This window comes from Pristis pectinata, chromosome 14 (genome assembly GCF_009764475.1).
Source record: "Pristis pectinata isolate sPriPec2 chromosome 14, sPriPec2.1.pri, whole genome shotgun sequence".
NCBI lineage: Eukaryota > Metazoa > Chordata > Chondrichthyes > Rhinopristiformes > Pristidae > Pristis > Pristis pectinata.
Genome location: NC_067418.1, coordinates 17,723,596 through 17,751,569, shown reverse-complemented (window position 1 = coordinate 17,751,569; position 27,974 = coordinate 17,723,596). Strand labels below are relative to the sequence as shown.

General features: G+C 38.1%; 1 protein-coding gene across 1 annotated transcript in view; it reads left to right on the top strand.

Moving 5' to 3' along the window:
* The window catches only part of mettl15 (methyltransferase like 15), a 64,863-nt gene extending 45,692 nt beyond the window's left edge, over positions 1–19,171 (top strand). The window contains 7 exon segments of the mRNA XM_052029323.1: positions 5,368–5,546; positions 18,630–18,667; positions 18,669–18,725; positions 18,727–18,750; positions 18,752–18,843; positions 18,845–18,998; positions 19,000–19,171. Coding sequence (XP_051885283.1) covers positions 5,368–5,546; positions 18,630–18,667; positions 18,669–18,725; positions 18,727–18,750; positions 18,752–18,843; positions 18,845–18,998; positions 19,000–19,065 — 610 coding nt within the window. The 3' untranslated portion in view covers positions 19,066–19,171.
* The last annotated feature ends 8,803 nt before the right edge of the window (positions 19,172–27,974 follow it).

The following is a 27,974-nucleotide window of genomic DNA, read 5'->3' as shown; positions in this document are numbered from 1 at the left end:
TGGAAGCCTAAATTGGGAACAAATGTTCTCGGGAAAAGTATGGAAGAAATGTGGCAAATATTCAGGGGATATTTGTGTGGAGTTCTGCATAGGCATGTTCCAATGAGACAGGGAAGTTACGATAGGATACAAGAACCGTGGTGTACAAAGGCTATAATAAATCTAGTCAAAAGAAAAAGAAAAGCTTACAAAAGGTTCAGAGAGCTAGGTAATGTTAGAGATCTGGAAGAGTATAAGGCTAACAGGAAGGAGCTTAAGAAGGAAATTAGGAGAACCAAAAGGGGCCATAAGAAGGCCTTGGCAGGCAGGATTAAGGAAAACCCCAAGGCATTCTACAAGTATGTGAAGAGTAAGAGGATAAGACGTGAAAGAATAGGACCTATCAAGTGTAGCAGTGGGAAAGTGTGTATGGATCCGGAGGAAATAGCAGAGGTACTTAATGAACACTTTACTTCAATATTCACTATGGAAAAGGATCTTAGTGATTGTAGTGATGACTTGCAGCAGACTGAAAAGCTTGAGCATGTGGATATTAAGAAAGAGGAGGTGCTGGAGCTTTTGGAGAGCATGAAGTTGGATAAGTCGCCGGGACTGTATGAGATGTACCCCAGGCTGCTGTGGGAGGCAAGGGAGGAGATTGTGGAGCCTCTGGCGATGATCTTTGCATCATCACTGGAGACGGGAGAGGTTCCAGAGGATTGAAGGGTTGCAGGTGTTGTTCCCTTATTCAAGAAAGGGAGTAGAGATAGCTCAGGAAATTATAGACCAGTGAGTCTTACTTCAGTGGTTGATAAACTGATGGAGAAGATCTTGAGAGACAGGATTTATGAACATTTGGAGAGGTATAATATGATTCAGAATAGTCAGCATGGCTTTGTCAAGGGCAGGTCCTGCCTTACGAGCCTGATTGAATTTTTTGAGGATGTGACTAAACACATCGATGAAGGGAGAGTAGTAGATGTAGTGTATATGGATTTCAGCAAGGCATTTGCTAAGGTACCCCATGCAAGGCTTATTGAGAAAGTAAGAAGGCATGGGATCCAAGGGGACATTGCACTGTGGATCCAGAACTGGCTGGCCCACAGAAGGCAAAGAGTGGTTGTTGAAGGGTCGTATTCTGCATGGAGGTCAGTGACCAGTGGTGTACCTCAGGGATCTGTTCTGGGACCCTTGCTCTTTGTGATTTTTATAAATGACCTGGATGAGGAAGTGGAGGGATGGGTTAGTAAGTTTGTGGATGACACAAAGGTTGGAGGTGTTGTGGATAGTGTGGAAGGCTGTCAGAGGTTACAGCGGGACATAGATAGGATGCAAAGTTGGGCTGAGAAGTGGCAGGTGGAGTTCAACCCAGATAAGTGTGAAGTGGTTCATTTTGGTAGGTCAAATATGATGGCAGGGTATTGTATTAATGGTCAGACTCTAGACAGTGTGGAGGATCAGAGGGATCTTGGGGTCCGAGTCCATATGACGCTCAAAACAGCTGCACAGGTTGACTCTCTGGTTAAGAAGGCATATGGTGTATTGTCCTTCATCAATCAGGGAATTGAATTTAGGAGCAAAGAGGTAATGCTGCAGCTATATAGGACCCTGGTCAGACCCCACTTGGAATACTGTGCTCAGTTCTGGTCACCTCACTACAGGAAGGATGTGGAAGCCATAGAAAGGGTGCAGAGGAGACTTACAAGGATGCTGCCTGGATAGGGGAGCATGCCTTATGAAAGCAGGTTGAGGGAACGCGGCCTTTCCTCCTTGGAGAGATGGAAGATGAGGGGGTACCTGATCGAGGTATATAAGATGATGAGAGGCGTTGATCGGGTAGTTAGTCAGAGGCTTTTTCCTAGGGCTGAAATGGTGGCCACAAGAAGACATAGGTTTAAGGTGCTGGGGAGTAGGTATAGGGGAGATGTCAGGGGTAAGTTTTTTTACTCAGAGTGGTGAGTGCGTGGAATGGGCTACTAGCAATGGTGGTGGAGGCGGATACGATAGGGTGTTTTAAGAGACTTTTGGATAGGTACATGGAGCTGAGAAAAATAGAGGGCTATGGGTCTGTAAGGTAGGGACACATTTGGCACAGCTTTGTGGGCCGAAGGCCCTGAAATGTGCTGTAGGTTTTCTATGTTCTATCTCCTTTGAACATCCCCCTCTCACCTTAAATGCATGCCCTCTGGTATTAGACATTTCAATCCTGGGGAAAAGATACTGGCTGTCTACTCTATGCCTCTCATAATCTTATAAACTTCTATCAGATCTCCCCTCAGCCTCTGCCGCTCCAGAGAAAACAACCCAAGTTTGTCAAACCTCTCCTCATAACACATGCCCTCTAATCCAGGTAGCATCTTGGTAAACCTCTTGTGCATCCTCTCCAAAGCCTCGACATCCTTCCTATAATGGAGCAACCAGAACTGAATTCAATACTCCAGATGCGGCCTAACTAAAGTTTTATAAAGCTGTAGCAAAACTTCCTGACTCTTGAACTCAATGCCTCGACTAATGAAGGCAAGCATGCCATATGCCACCTTTACCACCCGATCAACCTGTGCAGCCACTTTCAGGTAGCTATGAACTTGGACCCCAAGATCCCTCTGCACGTGAACAGTTAAGGATCTGTTAAGGACGGAGGGAGAATCTTTTCTTAAAAAAATTGGGATTAATGTAGGATTAGTGTGACTGAATAGTTGGTGGTCGCCACGAACTCTTGGTGGGTCAAAGAGGCTGTTTCCATGCTGTATCTCTCTATGACTCAATATTATTAGCCTTTAGTATTTTTCTTTCGTGTTGATCATTGCCTTTTAATGTACCATTTAATTTCATGATCTAGTGGTGACCATGAAACTACCAGATTGTTGTAAAAATCCAGGTAGATGACTGTCCTGCAAGGAAGGAAATATGCTGCACTTACCTGGTCTGGTCTTTTTGTGACCCCAGGCACGGAGCAATTTGATTGACTCTTAATTACCTTCTCAAATGACAAAGCAAGCCACACAAAGCCACTATGTTAAAACCAAGGGATAGGCAACAATAGCTGGCCATGTCAATGACACCCATGTACTATAAAATGTTTTTAAAAAATGACAATTTGTAAAAACACAAGAATTTACAGTAGTCAGTTAATTTTTTTTGACACGAGATTCTGCAGATGCTGGAATCTGGAGCAACACACACAAAAAGTGCTGGAGGAACTCAGCAGGTCAGGCAGCATCTATGGAGAGAAATAAACAGTGGACGTTTCAGGTTGAGACCCTTCATCAGGACTGGAAAGGAAGAGGGCTGAAGCCAGAGTAAGAAGGGAGGGGGAGCAGCACATGCAGGCAGATGATAGGCGAGTCCAGGTGAGAGGGGAAGGTAGGAGGGTGGGGAGAGGGGGAAAATGTAAGAAGCTGAGAGATGATAGGTAGGAGAGGCAAAGGGCTGAAGAAGAAGGAATCTGATAGGAGAAGGCAGTTACCATGGAATAAAGGGAAGGAGGTAGGGAACAGATGGGCATGTCATGAGGGCGGGGAAAAGGGAGGGGGGGCCACAGGAATGAGGGAAGACAAAGGGGGAAAAAATTTGTTTGATTGTTTTGCCAGTAAATGACAATGCTATTTCAATAGGAAAGGGATATATAAGTAATATATATTTTGTTGACAAGCATGTCTATAATTCTCCATAATTATAGACATGTCAGTTTAATTGAGATGAGAGATTTCATATTTGGTCTTGGTTAGTATGGAAACCTTGGCATAATGAAGGACATCTTCACTTCACATTTTTCAACTTCATTGTTTAAATGTGGAAAAAGTACACAGCTGCTCTGATTCTGCAAGGAAGTGCACCATATTTTTTGGAAAGGGCAGGTGTTTGAAAGGGTTACTTGATCATTATTTAGAATAAAATAGTGGTTGTTCGACGTCTTGTACAATAAAGAAGTCCTGATCTCTCAATCTACCTCATGGCCCTTACACCTTATTTGACTACCTGCACTGCATTTCTCTGTAACTGTAACACTATATGCTGCATTCAGTTACTGTTTCTCTTTTTGTACTACCTCAATGTACTCGTGTATGAATGATCTGTCTGGATGCTATGCAAACAAAGCTTTTCACTGTATCACTGTACATGTGACCAATTACCAATTAAATATTACACTCTGACTTCGTTGTGCCGTGTCAGATGTCGAATTGTTTCTGAATTCGATGTTTGCTGTTACAGTCATCATTACTTGGACTTATGCCAAATTGAAATAGAGGAACTTGGACTGTTTTTCTTGAGCCAGCTTGAATTAGAGGTCAAGCAGGGGCTATGTTGGACGCAGTGGCACCTTGCTGGCTGGGTGCTATGTAGCCTCTTCACACTTGAAAATGATGTCTGGTACCATTCACATATACCCTTTTAAATTTGTATCACTGTGAATGACTTGCTTTTAAAATGATTTATACAAGGATATAATTGCACGATGTTATAATTTTAGCCTTATGTATAACATAATTTAAATGTACAAAATACTTGAGGAATAAGTCATAAATAATGCTACATTTGATTTACATTCAACAAATAGCAAACTAATGAATATCTATTAGGAAATATACAATACATGTAATGCAGATTGAATTTGCTAGTTTGTAATTGGATGGTGGTAGCACACTTATATAAATATACATGTCTTTTCTCTGCCCACTCTGGATGATGAAAGCTAATGGAAATTTCAAGCCTGTATTTCTCTAGAAGTTCAACAGCTGAAGAATTTTGGTCCTTGTTCCTTGAGATCATATAATATTCCTTGGACTAATTTCTGAAATTTGGTAGAATAGATGCTGCTTATTTAAATATCAGAAAGTTGAACAATATATCTATCATTAGTAAATTTTGTGTTGCATTAAATCAATTTGTGAACACAAAATGAAAACGAATTTGTGTTTAAATTGCCTCTGTTGAAGTAGTTACATTTTATTCTGATCTGCTGCACCTACATTTTTTAGTTTCATTTTAAATTTATTAGCAAATGATAAATGCAACTATGCACTGGGTCAATGTACCTATTTGAAATGTTTCACTTAGGGTCTGATATTCAGTTCAAAGGACGGACCAAGATTCCTACAATTCATTAGATATAATATATATTTGTCATGAGATAAAATTAGAATTCCAATTATTGTTTCGAGTCTTTAATATAACAAAAATAGGCTTAATTAGGTTCAGGTCAGAAGAATGAAAGAATGAGCTGCAAAATATCTTGTTTCATGTCTCTTTTTACCATCTGTTACTAAAAAGAACCTCAAACATACTTGTATGCCGTGTGCATTTCAGCTCTGTCTCTCTGTCTGTGAAGCTTCACCCCTGTCAATGAAAATGACGTCAAAGAAATTAATTGGCTCCTCTTGTGCGTAGGTACCCCGACATGCCCACCGCAGCTGACGTGGTGAATGCCTTAGATCAACAGTCACTTGCGTCCATCTTAAGGATCTATGGAGAGGAAAGGCATGCAAAGAAAATAGCTGCAGCAATCGTACAGGCACGCAGCATCTATCCCATCACTCGTACTCAGCAGCTCGCCAGTATAGTTGCAGGTATCCTCATTAATTCCAGCCAGTATCTGGAAGAAAAATACTAATCTTAAAAGTCCCAGTGGGATCTATTTGTACTGTACACCATGCAGGTAGTCATCCTGTGCATTATGCTTCTGATGTCAGAGTTTTATTTTGGAAATGGAAACAGAAGTCAACAAATTAGATTGACATTCTGAAGTTAACATGCAGTTGCTACGGGATCAGTATTTAAGATGTTCTTCTTAATCGGAGCTGATGATTTCTTGCAATGTTAATAGGCTGCATCTTGTAAAATGGAAATGAGTGCTGTTAAAGAAATGCATTCAAATTTATCTCCTTTTTTAGAAGAACTCAACAGAGTTTATCAAGTAAAATAACATTTATCTGTGCATTATGTTCGTAACTAAAAAAAAGCTGCTTCATACCAACCTTCCAAGAGCACCAAATTTATTTGTTGGTTTTATTATATGATAAAGCTTTATCTTGATAGTCCTCAGGTTCTGGATCTCCTGATGGTTCAACTATTTGCAAACTTACCATGGTGTGGTATCAGGGTCTGAATTTTATGAAGCTATGTTTGAAAATTGCTTTTGTAAATTTAGTTACATGTTAGTTTGATCATATTTTAGTTTTACATTGCAAGTTAATTACAGCATACTTAAACATACCTATTGATTGCTTGCTTCAGAGCACAATCTTTGCCACTTATATATTCCACCACAGTCTGGAAGTTCCTTCGTTGAAAGGGTTAAGTAGCAAAACCAGAATTACTTTCATTATTTTTCAATCTTTTTATTGAATTTCAAATTGATTCAAATTAATATACATAACATTAATAATTATACATATGGTGCGAAGAGATCGGGATAACAATAATAACAGTTAATATTTATACTTACAAGGAGTAAAATATGTAATCTAGACCTCTCGCTCTCTTGCTAAGTGTACTTAATGCAAAAGAAAAGAAATTCAAAAGAAATTTGATTATATGAAAAGAAAAACCCCCAAATCAAAAAAAATATACAATAATGGACAAATGCTTCCATAGACAAATAATAGACCAAAAACTTCAAAGAAAAAAAAACTGGACTGATATTTCTTAGATTTAAAAAAAAGATTATGTCGTCAGTTCTGCTCCTCTATATTCAAAGGTTATTGAAAGGGATTTGAAGAAGGTCTGCTTATATCATATGGAAATATTGAATAAATGGACTCCAAACTTCCTCAAATTTAAGCGAAGGATCAACGGTACCACTCCTAATTTTTTCTAAGTTTAAACATGTTATAGTTTGAGAAAACCATTGAAATGTAGTGGGTATAGGGTCCTTCCATTTAAATAGAATGGATCTCTTGGCCATTAATGTAACAAGAGCAATCATATGACAAGCAGAAGCAGATAAATGGCCAGAATCCATCATTGGTAACCCAAAAATTGCAGTAATAGGATGGGGTTGTAGATCAATATTCAATACAGTTGAAATAATATTAAAAATGTCTTTCCAATATTTTTCCAAAAGAGGACAGAACCAAAACATATGTGTCAGGGAAGCCACCTCCGAATTACATCTGTCACATATAGGATTTATATGGTGATAAAAACGGGCTAACTTGTCCTTCGACATATGGGTGCAAAACCAGAATTAGATGCCACCACTGATAATTTAAAATTGTCACAAATTTGTTGATTATTATTGAACGTATTTTTATTTACAATTTAATGTAAATAAGATATCTTCATTAGTCACATGTACATCGAAACAGCGTGAAATGCATCTTTTTGCGTAGTGTTCTGGGGGCAGCCTGCAATTGTCACCACTCTTCTGACGCCAATATTGCATGCCCACAACTTCCTGACCTGTACGTCTTTGGAATGTGGGAGGAAACCCATGCAGACATGGGGAGAACATACAAACTCCTTACAGACAGTAGCCGAAATTGAACCCGTGTCGCTGGCGCTGTAAAGCATTACGCTAACCGCTACACTTTGCTTATGGATTGCCACTAATGTAACCAAATGTTTAAATATTAATGAGTTCTGGACCTAGATCGGGAAAATCATACTTTTATTATTGAGTGAATAAATATGTCTGTCAGCAAATTATTAGTTTTTAAGAAACTGTGAAAATTAAATGTGTACTATGGGGCTAAACATGACTCATAAACTTAATTTCCACAACATTTGACAGTATGCTTCCTTTTCCTGCTACTTCAAACCCCTTGAGTTCAGTGCTTCACAGGCTGTATAATTCTTTAGTTTTCTTACACAAGCTTGTAGATGTTATGCAACAATATAATTGAAAAGCATCCTCTTTGGCTGCCTAGGTCAGCTGTTAAAATCTCATAGTCTTTTTAGTAATTCTCTAACTGGAATAGTCATTGTTAAATCCTTTATAATTTTAATTCAACTCTACATTGCTGAAGATTTCCAATATTGAACCAAGCGATATACAACTCTCAGCAGTTTTGAAAAAAGACACAAATATTTATCAAAAATGATAGAAATAAAATACTTGGTTTAAAAAAAATGAATCCTATTTTGTGAATAGACAAACCCATTCTTGTTTGTTATTTTGTTCCTTATCAAGGAAAGCACAATTCATGGAATAGACAATCTGTCAATCTTAAACTATTATGCCATCTCTGCCTTTTTTTTTAGGTGATTTCAAATTTATGCTTAACTAGGATATATTTTCATCATCTGGTAAGAAGTCAGTTAACATAAGACACCCATTCTAAAAGACATTTTAATCATGCCTCCCACTGCCCAACCAAATGTTAAAATTGACATGTCAATAATAGATGATTACTCAAATCTACGTAATGTGATCTGCCACAAAACAATAAATTTCATGACGTATGTCAGTGATGATAAACCTGATTCTGCTTAGTAAATTTACAGATAACACGCAAGTTGGTGGAATTGTAGATAGTGAAGAAGGTTGTCCAAGAATACAGCAGGACAAAGATCAATCAGTTGGAAAATTGGGAAGAGCAGTGGCAATGGAATTCAATTCAGACAAGTGTGAGGTAATGCACTTTTGGAAGTCAAATTCTCGTAGGATGTCCAGAGTAAATGGTAATGACCTTAAGAGTATTGATATACAGAGGAACATTTGGGTGTAAGTCTATAGCTCACTGAAAGTGGTGACGTGGGTGGATAGAGTAGTGAAGAAGGTATTTAGTATGCTTGCCTTCACAGGCTGAGGCATTAAGAATTGTTATGTCATGTTGCAGTTCTACAAAACGTTAGTTAGACCACATTTGGAGTATTGGAGTTCTGGTCACAACACTACAAGAAGGATATGGTAGCAATAGAGGGAGTGCAGCAGAGACTCACTAGGATGTTGCCTAGAATGGGGGGATGTAATTACAGGGAAAGGTTGGATAGACTGGAAAGTCAGAGGCTGAAGGTGACCTTACAGAGGTTTATAAAATTAGATAGGATAGATAGATTATTTTTTATTCCAGGGCAGGGGAGTCTAGAACTAGAAGGCACATGTTTAAGGTGAGATCAGAGAAATTTAAAGGAGATTTGAAGGGTAGGTTTTTCCACATAGTTATCTAGGTGGTTATCTGGAACAAACTGCCAGGGGAGATTGTCGAGGGAGATACAATTGCAACAGTTAAAAGGCATTTGGATAGGTACTTGGTTGGGAAAGGTGTAGTGGGATGTAGGTAAATGGGATTAGCATTGCTAGATGTCACGATTGGCATGGATGAGGTGGGCCGAAAGATCTGTTTCTTTACGATTATATGACATCTTCTACTTTGGATACAGCAATCTGAATATTTGGGTTTTAGCTGTTGTTGGTACAATGTCTTATGAATATCTCATTATATTGGGTACCCTATTATTGACTCATATCTATCACAACACATAATTTGACAACAGAACTTGCACGCTGTGACTAATAGTCACAGCATTCGCTGTTACATGTAAACAAAATATAAGATTTGTAATGAAGTTTTAAAGCATGAGAATAAGGTTCCAATCATGCAGTTAGCCATCTATCCACTGTCTGCAATATAAACGCATACATGTAGAACTGACACTTCATTGGAATAAGGTTTAAATATTCAAATAATATTCAAGTAATGGAAAAGCACATCAGATACCACGTGTTTTAGTGAATATTTATGAGTATGCCATATGTCCAAACATTTTATTTACAAATTCTAACAGGAGAACTGATTAAAACAGCACAATTAAATCTCTAGGTAGCTTCTATGAATCATCAACCAAAGTCACTTAGTGACACTACAATACATTGCTATTTATAACTCTAGTAACAAAATGTTGCCTTTTTGTTGAAACTTTTCTTTAGCTCATCTTTTTTATTTTCTTTCCTTGCTCCTCTTCTCATTGAAGCAATCGGTTATATTAACTACAGCTCCATGGGAATCACTCTGTCAAAGACCTTTCATAATGTGTGCACAAGAGAGGTGGTAGTACACTGTTCAACAGTGAATACATCAGCATAGCCAGAAAGCTTTTTATTCAATCAATTTGAAGATTTGATTGAGGCAGCTTAAAGTCTAAGTGGGGTGAATTTGAAAATTATTAACATTCACTGATTAAGACCAAAATTTAAGACATTTTCCCCTGATGTTGAGAACTTTTGAGTGACATGAAATGTAGATTAGTGAGCAATACAGCTTTGAAATGTAACAGTGAATTCTGTGGCTCTTTAGTTCTCAGAACCCTGGTATTGACTCTTTGAAAATGAATGCAAATGATTAAGTCTGTTAGCATCTGTAATACTGAACATCTGTAAATGAGGGTAGACTTTATTTGTGCCATTACTTCCATTTCTTACCAGTTGGGTATCCTAGATCTGTTGGTGGTCTGTAAAGCAGAGGTTTTTTTTTCCAGGGGTTCTTTCCCACAGCTGGCTAAAATAAAACACTCAACCTACAGCAGAGTGCTTCGTATTTTGGCCCATAGAGTTATTCTTTTATTTGCCTCTTCCTTTGTTGCTTTTAGTTAAGACTTTGAATCTTTCAGTATACATACAATCAATTGTTGGTGATATCTTAGATTGTATGGCTAATTCACTTAGATTATGACTCTGTTGAAAGGAACAGATACCATAAAGTAAAACCTCCAAAGCTATTTGTGGCTTAAATTTTATAGTATTGAATTGAGGTAATATTGTTTTAGCCAAGCATTTATTTATAAGATTTGCTAACCTAGAGCAGTTAAAGTGGAGAGGGAAAGTTGCCCTCAAGCCAGACGAACTGTTTCTGGTTAAAACAGATGTTCTAGACCATCCATAATCATTCAAGCTGTAACATTTGTAGAACATTCTAAGTGGCAACCCTACAAATTGTATGTAAAGAAATTTGATAGAATGCCAGGTAAATTTACAGTGCTGAGACGAGTTCTATTAACCATTTGGTTCATTTTATTTTGAAATGGAAAGCTAAGATGTATTAGAAAAGCATCACTGCTTTCTGTTTTATAGATGATTCATTTTTTTTATTTATAAAGGCACTGACATTATAATCTGGATGTAGAACATCAGTTCGACAGGTCCATACTTGCTCTTATTCTCCATGTAAGTAAATAGTTCAATTCCCATTTGACTATGAAAAGAATATCAAAACAAAAATAAAATAGGTTCATTTTGTGGGAAAGTGGTCTCTATCAATGTCAGCCCTTTGAAAATTTATACTTTGGTGCATGGCAACACAAGGTATTGGTTGTTATTGAACAATTATTTTCTGTTGGTATTACAGTATTTTAGGATGACTGTAACATGCCAGATATCTCAAGAAAAGTAACATTGAATCAGGAATGGGAACTCGCCAAAATTAACCATCAATGCAATTGCAATGAGTTACAGGTTACAGCAAAGACAGAAGCCTTTCACACCATCATGTCTGTACTGGTTCTACATAAAAAGAATGTCTGCTCATCCCACTCCTCCACCTCTTCCCTTACCCCTGCATTTTGTTTTCCTTTCAAGTACTTGCCCAGATTGAATGCCATGATTGAATCTTCTTCACTATTCCTCCCGGCAATGCATTTCAGATCCTAATTACTCTGCATTATATATAAAATAAAGTTTTACCTTCATGTCACTTTTAGTTCTTTTGCCAATCATCCTCATTTTATGTCCTCTTAAGAATAAGTGACAAATTCTCACACAAACTCAATTCCATTCCAGGATCTTAAAGGAAGTTTGTGAGGTTATCCAAAACCACTTATGTCAGTTTGCTACTTAAAACAACAAGAGATGAAAAATGGGGGAATTATAGACCAGTTAATCTAGCACTAGTTAGGAAACTGGTCAAGTCTGTGATTATGGATGAACAACTTGAGCATTTGCAACGGAGCAGAGAGAGAGCCAGATATGAGAGGTAGATACCGCCTTTTCAATCTGAATGAAATTTTTGCTTATGTAAATTAAAGTTGTGAGAAGTGGGTATCTATAGTTATCTTCTATATGGTCCTAATGTGGGCAAATGGGATTAGTGTAGACGGACAAAACTGTTGGCAAGGACATGGTGGGGTTGAGGAGCTCGTTTCTGTGCTGTACGACTCTATGAGCAGGAATTTGATAAATGCTTTGCAAAGAAACTACTCATTAAAGATGAAGCTCATGGAACTGAAGTCACATTTTTAACTTGTTAGGAAATTGGCTCAATACCAGGGGATGGATAATAGGGATGATGGTCTGGTACTCCAGTTAGTTGGGTGCAACTAGTAGAGGCCCATAACAGTTAATGACATGGATGGGAAAGAAACAGAAATATCTAAATATGCCAGCGACCAAACTGTACTAAGAAGTAGAAGATCTGCAAAGCACTGGGTAGACCACATAAAGTGCTGTGGACACTTCTAAAGATGTTTTCACCTGAAGGGAGCACAAAGTAATTTATTGGGTTTATGTCAAGCCAGAATTCAGAAGGTGAAGTTGTAATTTGATTAAAATCTCCAAACTTTTGGGGGAACTGATTTCTTTATCCAGTGATTGGAAAGCTGAGGACAAGGAAAAGCAGTCTGAAAATTAGATTCAGGCCTTTTGGGGGTAAACTTCAATATTTCTATATGCAAAAAGCAATAGAAGTTTAAAACACTTCCACAGATGACAATTTATCCTCAGTAACTGATAAATCTCAGTGCTAGGTTTAGATAGTTTTAAGAGAAATGGCACCTTTGTAGAATTGGGTTCAAGACCCGCAGTGATATCATCGAATGATGAAACAGGCTGAAGTGGTTAAAAAGCCTATTAATATTTCTGTATTAATCTTAGATTGCCTTGTAGGTAATATATCCCCCAAAAAGCAAATTATAAAAATTCATAATTAAATATTTAATGTTAAATATATTACTCTTTACATTTTGTTAAATCGTGTTGATTTTGTTTGTGCTGTCTGAGGTGTTGACTTGTAACTGAGATGTGATTCATAGTTACCAGTTTTCCAGTATATGGTGATTACTTGCATTCAATTCTTGAACAAGGATGAGCATAATAAGTAAAAAGGCAGTCTGAGCATTCCAATTTGAGGGCAACAAATTTCAATATACATTTGGATGGAAACTGGAATCTTCCTTATCTGCATAATGTACTGATTAAAATTGCGGAGCTATTTATGGAAATGGTTTATTCAACCATGGAAAGAGTTTTTCAGGACTAATGTGGCAAAAGGTGGTGGGTGTTCAAGCTTAGTGACGTAAGTTAATTGAAATTTGAGTTAACACCAAGGAGCCATTCCTTTAGTTATTTGGCTCATTGATAAAGCCTTGAAGACATTTTAGTGTTTGCTGTAGTTTAAGTCATTATCAGTAGTCCATTTCCAGAAAGCACAATTACTGAAAAGAATATGATCAACACTAAAATTCTTTATTAATTTCTTCTTTCTATTCTTAATTAGCACTGGCTCGTGCCGTCATCACTGGCTTTTGGATGTTACTGAGCCACAAAAGAGGGAGGGAATTGAATCAATATTCACAGTTGAAGCTGAAGCATGCTGTTTTTATGACTATCTGTCAATCGATGCATTGCTCTATCACAATGAGTAATTCTTCCCAGTACCAGTAGCAGAATGTTGGATTTCCAGCATTCAAATACCAGCTGGTAATTATTGTTATTCAGCATGCTTCGATAGGCAAGATTTTCTACTTTCTGGACTATGTTAACGCAAAGCATTCAGTGTCTTAGCTAAGCTCTCTAATTTTAGATTGTGGTCATAGAGGGAGAAACGAAAATCACCTCTGAGACTGCTACCATTTTGGTAAGCAATTCTCCTGTTGGTTGCTGTGGAGCAGCTTGGTAGCAGCTGTGGGAAAATATTCACAGCCAAAATCCTGACCCTCACAAATGAAGTAGAATAGATTGAAAGCAGATGAAATGCATAAATACAATTTATACCCAAATGTTTTATGATTCTGTTAATCAACTATTCTGGAGGGCAAACTGTAGTTGTAATAGGTCTATGTTGAAGACAGAATTAGAAAAAAAACACATGACTCTGATTTTAATTATTAAAAGTCTTCGTTAGGCTGCCTTGGATTCATTGAATTTCAGCTCGGTTAACTTCAAAAACAACAGATGCCTAGTGGCACTAATGAATGCTAATATCCAAGGATGGCAAAGGTGGGGGGGAGGGAGGGGGGAAAGCAGGTGGTGGAAATCGACCAACAGGGTATGGTTAACCTATGGAATTTTAAATGTGTTGCCTTTTAAAACTTTATCTTGTGTTTGAATGATTAAAAAATGATTTTTTGAAATATTTAATGGATTCTACAGCAAACTTAGAGCATAACTGTTGAAATTACTATCCTTGCTGCTTTCAGTACAGCAAAAAGCCTTTGTGAACTACATGAGACACTGATTATTTTTGAAATTTTACATGAAGTGTTTTCGTAAACCTTAACGCAAGAATACCTAACCACTGCTTTCTAGGCTGAATTAATGTTTTAAAAAGTACTGTTTTTAGGTACTTTGGGAGATTTAAGTGGTTCAGACTTGAGAGCGAGCACATTACAGACATAATTTTGTAAACTTAACCTACTCAAAAGCCCCAGTCTGAAGGAAAAAAAGAAAGTCAAACTGCTTCCTTTCATTTATTCTCAGAGATTAGGGAGAGTTCATGAAATCGTTGCAGTTTTAGATTTTACAGCAATATTTAAATTGTTTTTCATGCCTATATTACTAATAATTTTTTTCATTTTACATCTACCATCATAGTTCTTTTCACTGAAAGCATCAATAGACCTCTTCATTCATTTTTTTTTTGCAACCCCATCTCCAAAATTCCCTTACTCTCCAAAAATCACAATGTACTGTCACCTCCTAAACTCATGCCCAGCTTCCTATGGCTTTGTTTGAAGCCACTCCAAATCAAAGTTTCCTCTCTACTAACAGTTTCAGAATGGGTTTTTACTTAACATTACAATCCTTTTTTGTCCTTTATGACTTCCTCGCCATCTTGAAGTGTTTGACCATTCCATTCACTAACCAACACTCCCTACTGAAATCTAGTTGGATGAGACTGCAACTTTTTGAATTCATTCTTATGTAGCATTCATACCAGGGAACTGCAATAATTCTCTTTCCTACATTGCATCATTATCTTTGTTTTTCTTACTTTTCTTACTTACCTCATCTCCAAGCCTGCCCCTCTGTGATGTTAAAACATTGCAACCAGTTTTCCCTAAGTATGTTAGCAGCCCAAGTTCTACCTCACAACTGTCTCTCCTAACCTTCACTGCTCCTAACTTTTCAGATATCTCACCTGATACCCAGTACGGGCTGAGCAGAAATTTTCTGCAGCTAAGTATTGGGACATGAAATTTATTGTCTTTGGGTCCATCCTGCAACACAATTTCCAAGCTATTGATTCCATTTCTCTTGCTGGCATCACGCCTTGCAACTTCTGTGTCATATTTGACCAAAAGACTAGCTAATAACCGCAAATCTCCATGACCAGTTCGATGGCCTATTTTTGTTTCTGTAATGCTGCTTTACTCCCTCTTGCATCTGTCTGTTGCTATTAAAACCCCTATCCATGACATTTCTACTTCTAGACTTGTCAATTCCAGTGCACTTCTGGCTAGCTGTGCATTTTTCCACCTTCACTAACCAAGGCCAACGAAACCTCTACTTCCCATCTCCAAGCTTTCACAATATCCCATTCCTTTGAAATTCTTGCTGACCTATAATGGCTCCAGGGTTAAGCATCATGATTTTGAAATGCTCATCCTTGTTTTCAAATCCTCCTATGTCCTGGTAAGTACTTCCATACCTACAACTGTCTGGAGGTGCTATGCTAATACACGTCATTGTTGTTACAGTAGTGACTGATTTTTGTGATCCATCTTATAATTTCTATCATTTTCAGAAGAATGAATTTCTGAATTTTGAATCTTGCAAGGCTGAACTTTAAACTTCAACACTTTTGAACTACAAGATCAATGTAGCTCTAATCTACAAGTAGGAAAAGTACATAAGGATCAATAAAATTGTGTTTTTGTACTTGAGGTTTAATCTATTGATCTATTATTTGCAGTCAACAGTGCGCAAATAGTGCTCACTACTGACCTCAGAATATTCCACAAGGATTGTCTTCTTTTCTGACAGTGAAGTGTTAGTTCAAGGGCATCCTATGGCAGAGCTACATTAAAGAATTTTCACAGGCAGCATATCAGACTGCACAAGCCATGATTTTTAAATAACTTCAGAGCACAAAATGAAATTGTAAGTGGCAGCTGAAATGTTATAATAAACTTTACAAATATCATTTAATCCTTTACTCTGAAATATTTGTTGTGCTATGGGTAATGTTCTCTCACAGCTCCAGCATCCTGATTCGATTCTGACCTCCAGTGCTGTGTGTGTGGAGGTTGCATATTATCCTTCTGACCTCTTTTGGTTTCTCTTGGGTGTTCCAATTTCCTCCCACAAATCAAAGGCATGTAGGGTGTTAGGTTACTTAGTCACTGTAAATTATTCCCAGTGTAGCTGGCTGATGGGGAATATTAGAGGAGTAGCAGTGGGCATGTGAGGGAGAAGACGTTGTAGGGAAATAACTGGGGGAATGGGATTTGTTCTGAGAGCTGGCACATAGGCTGACTGGTCTCTTATGTCGAAAGTAAATACACAAAGTAAAGGGGCTGGTTATTGAATTATAGATTAAAAAAAAATAACTTTTGGTGCTTCAAAATTTTGAGGGCTTATTTCCATGTAAAGCAAGTAATATACAGTTTTCTCCTTAATGTGCACATCAATCAGTAGGGTTTTTGAACACTATCATGAATGAAAAGGTTCAGGGCAACTTGCAGGGGAACCTCAAGGATAGAGGTTGTTAGTTTTGATGTCAACAGTGCTTCACTGGTGCAAAATTAGGGCTGAGTTTTAAAACATCATTCCAGAGTCCTACAGGTGTTAATTCAAGGGCAGTCAGCAAATTAGGGGATTATTACCTGCAATTCATTATGCCTGTTAGGGTTTTTCATTACATAGAAGTGGCCAGAAAAATATGTCAGGATGCAAGAACCTAGGTTAAGTGTTTTATTATTCAGTGAATACCTGAATTACCAGGTAAATCTTATCAGCAGTAAACTTTAACGGTGGTTGGCTGACTTGAGTCAGTGCATGGACTCACTATGTTTGATGTATGCTCAAACTCATATTCAGATACAGGCTCAAGGACTTGGGGTCGACTTCCCTGCTTGATCCTGAAGAGTGATGGTAAATGTGCTCCAATGTTGCCCAGTAGTTGTATTTGGATTATATAAATATCTCATTTACCCGTGAGTATATTTCAAGTGCCTCTCTGGCTCTCATGTGTTCAGTTTCCTTGACCTAATCCAATACTGCTGTTCATTGGCAGGCTGACTGCCCTGGCATTGACTGGAATGTTATAGTCTGCAAATACTGTAGAACTAAAGGTGTGTAAACAACAAAAAAAAAAGGAAAAATCAGAACAAAAAATGGTGGTACATATTCATCAGGTTAGCCAGTGTCTGTGGAGTATTTACACCAATTTTCCATTGTTTCAGATAATGCTTCTGTATAAAATGAACATTGTTCACTTATTGAGTATCACTTATATGGCAGTATGGCTGATGAGAATTTCAATTTTTTTAACCATAGGTAAAGAACTTCAGTAAATGACCTGATGTGTTTCATTTTATTCAGTTCATGAGTTCCCAAGGATGTACTGCAATCACAATTCTAGTGGTGCAAAAAAAATGAATGATCTTGACAAAGTAGTTTTCTAGCGAGTTTTCTATGCAGCCAGTCTTGTGTTTCATCGGATCAGTTCATGCCAATCATTATAATGAGCTTGTTATGTGTCACATTGCTGTGAACTATCACATAAGGAAGATTGCCGATAAGAATCCATAGTTGCATTCTCCTTGTCTGCCGACATGAAGATAATGGCTTGTCAGAACAGCCAGAAAACTATTATGGTTGAAGTTAATATGAAGCTTTACATAGTTTTAATTGGTAAATGATTTGATTTCAATCATATTTCTATAGCAGTGATGAACCTGATCATTGTGTCACCCTATGCAGGTCCGAGGGCAGGTGCTGCAGAAATGGGGGCCAACTCGTGTACTCTGCAGTCAGTTTTCAATTCATTTAGTATTTGGAAATAAAAACATTGTGTGTCTCACTAGCGTCTTTGAACAGTTTATTAAACAAAAATGTATAAAATTTAAATAAATCACCCAGAGTAAATAAATTAGATGTGCAATGTATTCCTGGCAAATTATATCTGTGCAATATATTAAATTTAACTCTGCAATATAAAGTCACATTTTCACTGTTACATATTTTGTTCTCCAATATGTAATTCTTAAATTTAATAGGAAGTTTTCTTTTAGTAAGGTTTATTTTTTTAATATAATGTAAAAATAGAAAATGCTGGAAATACTCAACAGGTCAGACAATGAAAGGTTATCAATCTAAATTATTAACAGTCTCGCTGTCTTGCCCTCTCTTGCTCTCTCTCTCAATGATGCTGCTGAACTGCTGACATTTCTAACACATTCCGCTTTTCTCTACATTTCCAGCACCTGAGGAGTCTTGCTTTGGGTTCACTGCTCTTACATGAAAAATTCACTTTTTTTTTTATTGGTTTTCACAGGAGCATTTCCAGCAGCTGTAACGTATGCACGTAAAGAACCTGCTTCAGAGATCTGCACATGTGGCAACTAAAACGTTCCAGGCTTTACGAATCTTGTGTGAATGATGAATTGAATGAGTTGGCTTAAAGGACTTAAGGCAGCTCACAAATTCTTAAAACCCCGAGGCTGCTTGGTTGCATTGACATTTCATTCGCTTGAAGATCGCATCGTAAACGTTTCTGCAAGATATAGATTTTTCTGAGAAGCCCAATCTAAGTTCAAGGCAAAAAATTAGGCAAGGACTTAAAAAGAAGCCAGAGGAGGATGAAACATGTCACACAAAGCAGGGCAATTTGAGCTGGTCAAGCATTCAAAAGAAAGTATTGACTCCCGGACTTCCAGGAAATTCAGGAAAATCCACGAGGACGTTCTGCAAAACTTAGAGCCGCGCCATAAAACTATGAAAAATGAGCTTAAGCAGGGTTTCTCAAAGCTCAATGCAAGATGAAATTTGATGTACTGCTGGTTTTTGTAAACTTTACTGAAAATACCAAATAAACAAGAATATTAACTCATGGTCACTGATGATAAAATCATAATTAAAGGTTAGAAATTTAGATGTGCTTATTTGAACATTTTATAGGCTATTAAAAATTCACTGAGAGGGAAAAAGTCTTGGCAGTGGGTTAGACATTGGTCTTTCAACTCTGAGAAGTAAATCTAAATCTGGCAAAACAGTCTGTTAACTTCAAGGTCTATTTCCCAGGGGACAGAAAATCACAACATGGATACTAATTTGATGCTAATTGGTCATCTTGTGAGAGCTAGTGGGATGGGTGTGAAGGGAAATGGAAAGATGCACTGAGGGAATGCATTATTATTCTCAGATTAGGGCTGCAATTCATTGTAGGAACAAACTGTAGAAGAGGGGTGTTGCTATTTGCAACAGGTCAGGATGCAGGGAGCTGGGAAAGAGGTTGAAAAAGCAGGACCTCACAGGTTATGTTCTCTGGATCACTACCAGTGTCATCTGTTAGTGGATACAGAAATAAAAAGATAAAGCAGATAAATATGTGGCTGGAGAGATGGTATTGAATGGAAGTCTTTGGATTCTCTAGGAATTGGGACCATTTCTTGGTGAGATATGACCTATATAAGTCAGATTGATTGCACTTCATTGGGAATGGAACCAACATCCTCAGGAGTGCATTTGGGGTGAGTTTAAGCTTGTTTGGTAGGGGAGTAAGAACTTGAGAGCAGAATCAGAAGGGAGAATAGCCATGCTAAAAATGGAAGCGGAGGGTTCAGGTGAGGAGCTGCATAGAAATCAAAAGGAAAACAGTAGTGCAGGGGAATGGCAAGGGTAACGGTAACCAATCCGTATCAGCAAGGGCAGAGTGTGCAAGCATATGATAGCACCAGAAAAAAAAAATCAGAGTAAGGAAAAATGTCAAGGTAAAATTAAAGGCAGAAAAGCAAAAAGAAATGGTGATGGTGGATCACACTAGGTTGTGCCTTTATTTATAAAGGGCTGCAAAGGAAATCATGGGAACTATAGACCAGTATGCTTGACAATTGTGGTAGGTAAGTTACTAGGGGATTCTGAGGGATAAGACATGTATGCATTTGGAAAGACAGATTGTTTATGGATACTCAGCATGACTTTGTGCATGGGAGATCATGTCTCACGAATTTGATTTGAGTTTTTGAAGAAGTAATCAAAAAGGTTGATGAGGGCAGGGTAGTAAATGGAGTCTATATGGACTTCGGTAAGGCCTGTGATAAGGTTCTGCATGGGAGGCTACTATGGAAAGTTAGATCGAGTGGGATACAAGGAGAGCTAGCTAACTGGATACACAGTTGTCTTGTTGTTAGGAAGCATAGGGTGATGGTGGATGTTCTTTTTTGGTACTGGAAGCTTGTGACGAGTGGTGTGCTGCAGGGGTTGGTGCTAGGCCCATTGCTATTTGTCATCTATATCAATGATTTGGATGAGAATGCACAAGGCATATTAAGTTTGGAGATGACACTAAAATAGGTGGTGTCATGCTCAGTGAAGATGCGTTATCAGGAATTTGATCAGCTGAGTAAATGAACTGAGGAATGGGAAATGGAGATTAATTCGGATAAGTGTAAGGTGTTGCATTTTGGGAAGACAAATGAGGGTAGGACTTTCAGAGTGAATGGTATGGCCCAGAGGTGTCTTGTAGAATAGACTAATCTCAAGAGTACATGGTTCCCTGAAATTGGTGTCACATGTAGACAGGGTGGTGAAGAAGGCTTTTGGCACATTGGCCTTCATCAGTCAGGGCATTTGATTAGAAAGAGTTCAGATGTTATGTTGCAGTTGTACAAGATGTTGGTGAGGCCGCATTTGGAATATTGTGTTCAGTTTTGGTCATCCCCGCTGCAGGAAAGGACGACATTAAGCTGGAAAGAGTGCAAAGGAGATTTACGAGGATTTTACTGGGGCTTGAGGAAACTGAGTTATGGAAAGAGGTTTGAGCAGGCTGATACTTTATTCCTTGGAGTGTAGGAGAATGATTGGTGAGATTATAGAGGTGTATAAAATCAAGAAAGGCGTAGATAGAGTGAATGCACGCAGTCTATTTCTCAGGGTGAGGGAATCAAAAACTAAAGGACGTAGGTTTAGGGTGAAAGGGGAGAGATGTAATAGGAAACTGAGGGGCAACTTTTTCACCCAGAGGGTAGTCTGTACATGAAATGAGCTGCCAGAGGAAGTGGTTGAGGCAGGGACATTAACAACATTTAAAAGACACTTTGACAAGTACCTGGATAAGAAAGGTTTGGAGAGATGTGGGCCAAACGTGGGCAAATGGGACTAGCTTAGATGGGAATCTTGGTCAGCATAGATCAGTTGAATTGAAGGGCCTTTTTCCGTGCTGTATGACTCTATTAGGTCAGAGTAAGAACTTTTAATTGTGTGAGTGTAAATGGAAATTAAATAACAAAATTTGGGTTTACTGTGCCTGTTGTAAATCTGAGAGTGTAGTAAGGTCAGCACAAAGCTACATGGAAGTATAATGCATTAGTGATAATAGAATCTTGACTCAATAGAAGGCATGACTGACCATTAAATATTCCCAGATACAAAGCATTTAGAAAGGTTAGGGAAGGAAAGAAAGAAAATGTCAAAGATGGTTCAAAGATAGAATCTGTTTGGTTCCCTGGAGCGTAGGAGGCAGAGGAGTGTCCTTATAGAGGTATATAAAATCATGAGGTGTGCATATAAGGTCACAGTCTTTTTCCCAGGGTAGGGGAGTCTAAAACTAGAAGACGTAGATTTAAGATGAGAAGGGAAAGATTTAAAAAGGACCTGAGGGACAACTTTTTCGACACATGGGGTAGTGAGTGTATGGAACAAGCTGCCAGAGGTGGGCATAGTTTCAATGTTTACAGGTACATGGATAGAAAAGGTTTAGAGGAATATGGCCAAATGCAGGCAAGTAGGATTAGCTCAGACAGAGAGCTTGATCGGCATGGATGAATTGAGCCAAAGGACCTGTTTCTGTGCTGTATAACTCTGACTTGAGAGTGGTATGTTTCTGGTCCAATGAGGAAGGAGGCTTTGCTGCATCTGGTTTGAGAGAATGAGGTGGGTCAAGTACAAGTTTTGGTAGGGGAACATTTAGAAGATGGTGATTATAATTTCATAAGATTTAGATCAGCCATATAAAAAAAGAAAAAAGAGTAATCCAAAGATTGTCAGGCAAACCTTGCAGAATAATGGGCTGCCTTTAAGGAAGAGATAATTCAGGTACAGTTGAGATACATGAGGGGCAAAAGAAGAACAAATAAACCCAGACCTCCTTGGATGAAGAAGTAGACACAGAAGGGAATAAAGCATCCTATGCATGTGACAAATGTAATGTAAATATCAGTAAGAGCCAGGCTGATTACAAAAGGATCAGAGGAGGGGGTAATAATTTAAGGGAAGCAAAGCGAGTGAATGAGCAAAAATTAGCTGCCAACATAAATGAGGATCTAAAATATTTTTATTGGGATATAGATAGTAAAAGGGTAGTATATGGAGGAGTGTGTCCCATTAAAGAAAAAAATGGCAACATGCTGAGAGCAGTGTTAAGGTAATAAATGAATACTTTGTATCTGTCTTCATAGAGAAGATGGTGTTTTCAAAGTAGTAGTGAAGAAGAGAGTTGAGGTATTGCATATGTTAAAAATTGATAGTATGGAACTATTAGAAAAAAAAATGACTGAAGTTAAAGTAGATAAGTCACCAGAACTAATTAGGGGTGCACCCTAGAAATTTGAGAGAAGTATGGGAGGATAGATCAATATTGCTCTTTGGGCATAGGGGTGATGTCAGAGGGTTGAACGGTAGGAAATATTACTCTATTGTTCAAAAAAGGGAGTAAGGATGAGCCTTGCAACTAGAGACCAGTCAGTTTAACCTCAGCAGTGAGAAAGCTTTTAGAAACATTGATCTGCGGTTTGATTAATAGTGTCCCAGAGGAAAATGGATTAATAAAGGAAAGCCAGCTTGGATATGTTAAGAACGAATCATGTTTGACCTAGTTGATAAGATTTTTTTTAATGAGGTAACAGATGCACAAATTGTGCACAAATGCACTCAGGCCTCTTAGAACATCAACACCACATAATCTCTCACCTTTTAACGCATTCTCTGCTTTTCTGTTATGTTCACTGAAGTCGACAATCTCACATGTTTATGCACTATATTCCGTCTGCCATGTTCTTGCTCACTCACTTAGTCCATGTGACTCTGAAGCCTCTTTACATCCTCCTCCAAACTAGTATCTCACCAAGTTTAGTATTGTCAGCAAACTTGGAAATATGACATTTGTTCCCCAGTGTCAAATTATTGATCTAGATTATAAGGAGCTGAGACCCAGGCATCAACCCCTGCAGTGCCCCACTAGTTGCAGCCACCAACCTAGGAGGATCAGTTTGTTCCCGGCCTCTGCTTTCTGTCCGATAACCAATTATCTATCCATGTCAGTAAACTGCTCCCAATTCTAACACAAGGAGTGTTAATTTATATTATGCATCACTGAGATCTCCAACAGTAGGCATGAATGATAAATAAAAACAGAAAATGCTAATGAAATCATGAAGTTCTATAGTTTTGGAATATTAAAAAATATAGGTCTCTATATCAACATCAGTGATGCTGTTGATGTTCCTGCTAGGTCTTTTTTAAGTCCACAACATAATATTTCTTTTATGCTGCATATGTGTACATGTAAAGCTGCAAATGCACTATCTGTGAACTCTTTACACACAAAAAGGAATGAATGGAATAAAGACGGTGGGAATTCACTATTAATTCTATTTATTGTATTATAGCTATTGGTTTCTCTTTACCCATTCTGCATCTGACATCTTAACAGGGCATCAGAAGATGGCATTGCTCAGTTGCAGGAAGGTGCACGTGAGTAATATAGATGGATCATCTCTTTAAAAGCACCTTCCACATGCTATTGCTTCTTAGCGCACAGTGGCAATGAAGTGTATTACACTGCCATGTTGCTCCCCTTTCTTGAAAAAAATGTAGCAATCTCCAAAAATTAATTACTTAATCTATATTTTATTTGCAACAACTGCCCTGCTTAAGTATAAAGATTGGGGAAATGTGACACGAGTATGGAATTTTAATTTTCTGATATTAAAGGAAGCAGAATAGCTCGAGGAGAAGAGATCACAGATGCATAGATTGCTTTCGGAACAGTTTCCAACAGCACATTGTAGAACCAATATAGGAATATTATTGAGAATAGTATCCATACGAGAATGGGAAAAGGGAGGGTTTCAAACCAAGATTTTAAACTCAAGTAAGACATAGTTCTATTGGCTGAGAAATAGATTGACCTTGGAAGCTGGCCTGATCTTGTGATGTACAAATATCCAGGATCCAGTGAGCTCTGGCTTAAGGTACTGAAAGAAATAAGTGACAAAATCAATGTGCACAAATTATAATTTTCCAGTATCCTCAGGATGAAAGTGCATCTTTGAATTTGAAATCTGCAAATGGTATTCATTGTTGGAAAAGGGAAGGAGAAGTGGGGCACTAAATCTGCACTTTTATATCAGTTGTGGGGAAGTTAGTGTAAACTAATGTAAAGCTCAGGAGTACTTGAACAATTGTGATCCAATCAAAAAAGTAATTGAGGCTATGTGAAGGATTCCAATACTGTGGAAATTTTCTGTAGAAATCACTAAGCAGATGGATATGGAATTTTTATCGAGTTTGTGTATGGTATCATCCAGAAGTCATTTAATAAATCAGATCATAATTTCACATGTCACACAAATGAAGACATAAAATTATGATCTAATTTAGGGATTCAGCTTTTCACCGTATCATTGGAGGGTGTTTGGGGAGTTGTTTGCTCAAGTCTGTAGCTGACTTTGCTTAGAATGGGAAGTAACTTTTGCAGATGGGAGCAAGTAATTGGAAAGAGTTATAGCTTGAGAGGGAAAATATGAGGCAGATGGAATTCTGCATGCGTAACCAAGAGGATATGAGCTGAGGTACAAATTCATTGTGTACAATAATTAAGTAATTAAGTAATACATTAAGAATAATAGGACAGGTGATGTGTCATGACTGCAGAATGTGGGAGCTCCTGGATGCTCGTGGAAGTTCCTGGTCCCATTGCGATCTAGGGCAAACATATCTGCAGTAAGTGTTTGCAGCTTGAGGAGCTTTAGCTCAGTCAGTGAGCTGGAGGCTGAGCTGGGACACAGTGACATAGTGGGGAGGAGGAAAATGACCTGGACGGTTTGTACCAGGAAGAAATTACACCCCATAAAGTAGGGTCTTCTGGTTTGTCTAGTGTTGAAGAGTAGAGTGACTGTAAAAGAGGCAGATGAAGGAACCCAGAGGATAGATGTGCAGGCGACTCAGCTTTTGCAGTCACCCATTTTGGATTTGAAGTTCTTTCAGTTTGTTTGGAAGGGAGTGAGGCTGCAGAGTGGATGAGCTAATTGAGCATAATACCATGGTGTAGGATGTCATTCAAGTGGGTGGAGCAAACAAGAACGTACTGGTGATATAGGACAATATATTAAAGGGGTTTGACACTATTTTCTACAACAAAGAATAAAAAAATGCGGAAAGCTGTGTTGTCTAACCCTGTGCCAGGGTTAGGGACATCTGCTCTAACCTGGAGAACAATTTATAATTCAAGGGGGAGGATCCAGTTATCATTGTATATGTAGGGCACCAACCTCTGGCTGGACAAACAAAGAGATTCTGCATAGGAATGAGGATCTAGGCACCAAATGAAGAAGCAAAACCTCAAAGGTAATCCCCGAGTTATCACCTGAGTGTGTGTAAATCGACACATGGAACAGTACAACACTGGACAGGCCATTCAGCCCACGATGTTGTGCCGATCTTGATGCTGATTTATACTAAATGTCCTCCTTCTGTTTATCATCCATTTCTCTCCATTCCTTTCATATTCATGTGACAACCTAAAAGCCTCTTAAACCCCACCAAACTGCCTGATTCCATACTACCTCTGGTAACCTATTCCAGGCACCTACAACTCTCTGCGTAAAAAAAAAACTTGCCTCTCACGTTGCCTTTAAACTTCTCCCCTTCTGACCTTGAAAGCATGTTCTCTGGTGTTTGATACCTGGACTGTGATGGGACCAGTGTTCCAGCTAACTGCGTAACAAAGGAATTAGAGAGGATTTTAAACTGCATATGGGGCAAAGGATCAAAGTTACAAAAATATGATAAATCATAAATGTTGAGGAAAAGTGTGAATATACAGGCTGTGACAGGAAGGAGTAGCGTGTGCAAATATAAGAGTCAGTCAGTAAGTATTACCATAAGTTACAAAAATAATAAAAGGACAAAACTAAGGCTGTAGATTAGGATGCACTTAACATTCGAAACAAAACAATGAACTGAAAGCACAAACGCAAGTAAGATCAGATGGTCATTTACAGAGATATGGCTGCTGGATGACAGATTTATAACTGAATATTGAAGGGTATGTGACATTTTGGAAGGGCAGAGAACGAGGAAGTGGTGGATGAGTGACTCTGCTAATTAATGATAGTCTCAGGGTAGGAGAGAAGGATGACCTACATTCAGGCATCCAGGAAGTAAATGTGATTTGGATAAAGATAAGAAATAAACAAGGCAATGAGTCTTTTGTGACAGTGGTACATAGGCCCTGTAATAGTCACCACACAGTAGAACAGAGTATAAAGAAATAATGGGAGGATTTTAATCTACATATGGGGAAAGGTGGCTTCTCTGAGTGTTTTGGGGATAATTTCTTCAAATGGCACACTCTGGAGCCAACCAGACCACAGGTCAAACTGGATCTGGTAATGTACAATGAAATAGGATTAACGAATGACTTTTTTATGAAGGCAACCCATGGTAGCAGTGATCAAAATATGATTGAATTTTACATTTGGTTTGAAGGAGAGAAGAATGGGTTCAAGACTGCCATTTTAAAAGGACAAATTAAGAGAACATGAAAGCAGAGCTAACTAAAGCGCACTGTCAAATTAGGTTAAGGGATCTGTCAATCATGAGGCAGTGATATTCATGTAAGGGAACCTTTCAAATACACAGAATAGATACATTTCGGCAATGAAGAAAAAAATCCGAGGAGAGAACCAATTACCCGTGGTTAATTAAAAAAAATAGAGATAATATCTAATGCAAATAAAAAAAGCATATAATGGATGGTAGGACAGACTATTTATTGCAGCAAAGAATAATTAATCAGGAAGGAAAAATTAAAGCGTGAGTTAAAGTCAGTCATCAATATAAAAATAGATAGTAAGAGCTTCTATTGATGTTTTGAAAAGTTCCGAAAGTGAGCAATGATCCCATTGAAAGTGAGTCCGGGAATTAATAAGGGAAAACAAGGAGATGGCAGATGACTTAAAGAGGAGTTTTCACTAAATGGGATTGTAGATGAATTAAGCAGGAACGTTCACTAAAGAGGATGCAAGTAATCTCCCAGAAATGGCTCAAAATTGGGAGCAGGAAGCCAGTGAGGAAGTCAGTAAAATTACGATCACTAGGGAGTAATACTGAGCAAGTCGGAGCTCTGGGCTGACAAGTTACTGGGTCCTGATGGATTTCATCTGAAGGTCTTAAAGAAGTAACATGAGATAGTTGGTATTTGTTTTAACTTTACAAAATTCTCTAAATTCAAAAAGGATCCATTAGATTGGAAAATAGCAAATGTTTTAAAAGAAATGTAGACAGAAAGCAGGTAAGTTTGTTCAACATGTGTTATTGGAAAAACATTAGAAACTATAGGGAAAGATGTTATGGCAGGGCATTTAGAAAAATCCAAGGTATTCAAACAAAGTCGACATGG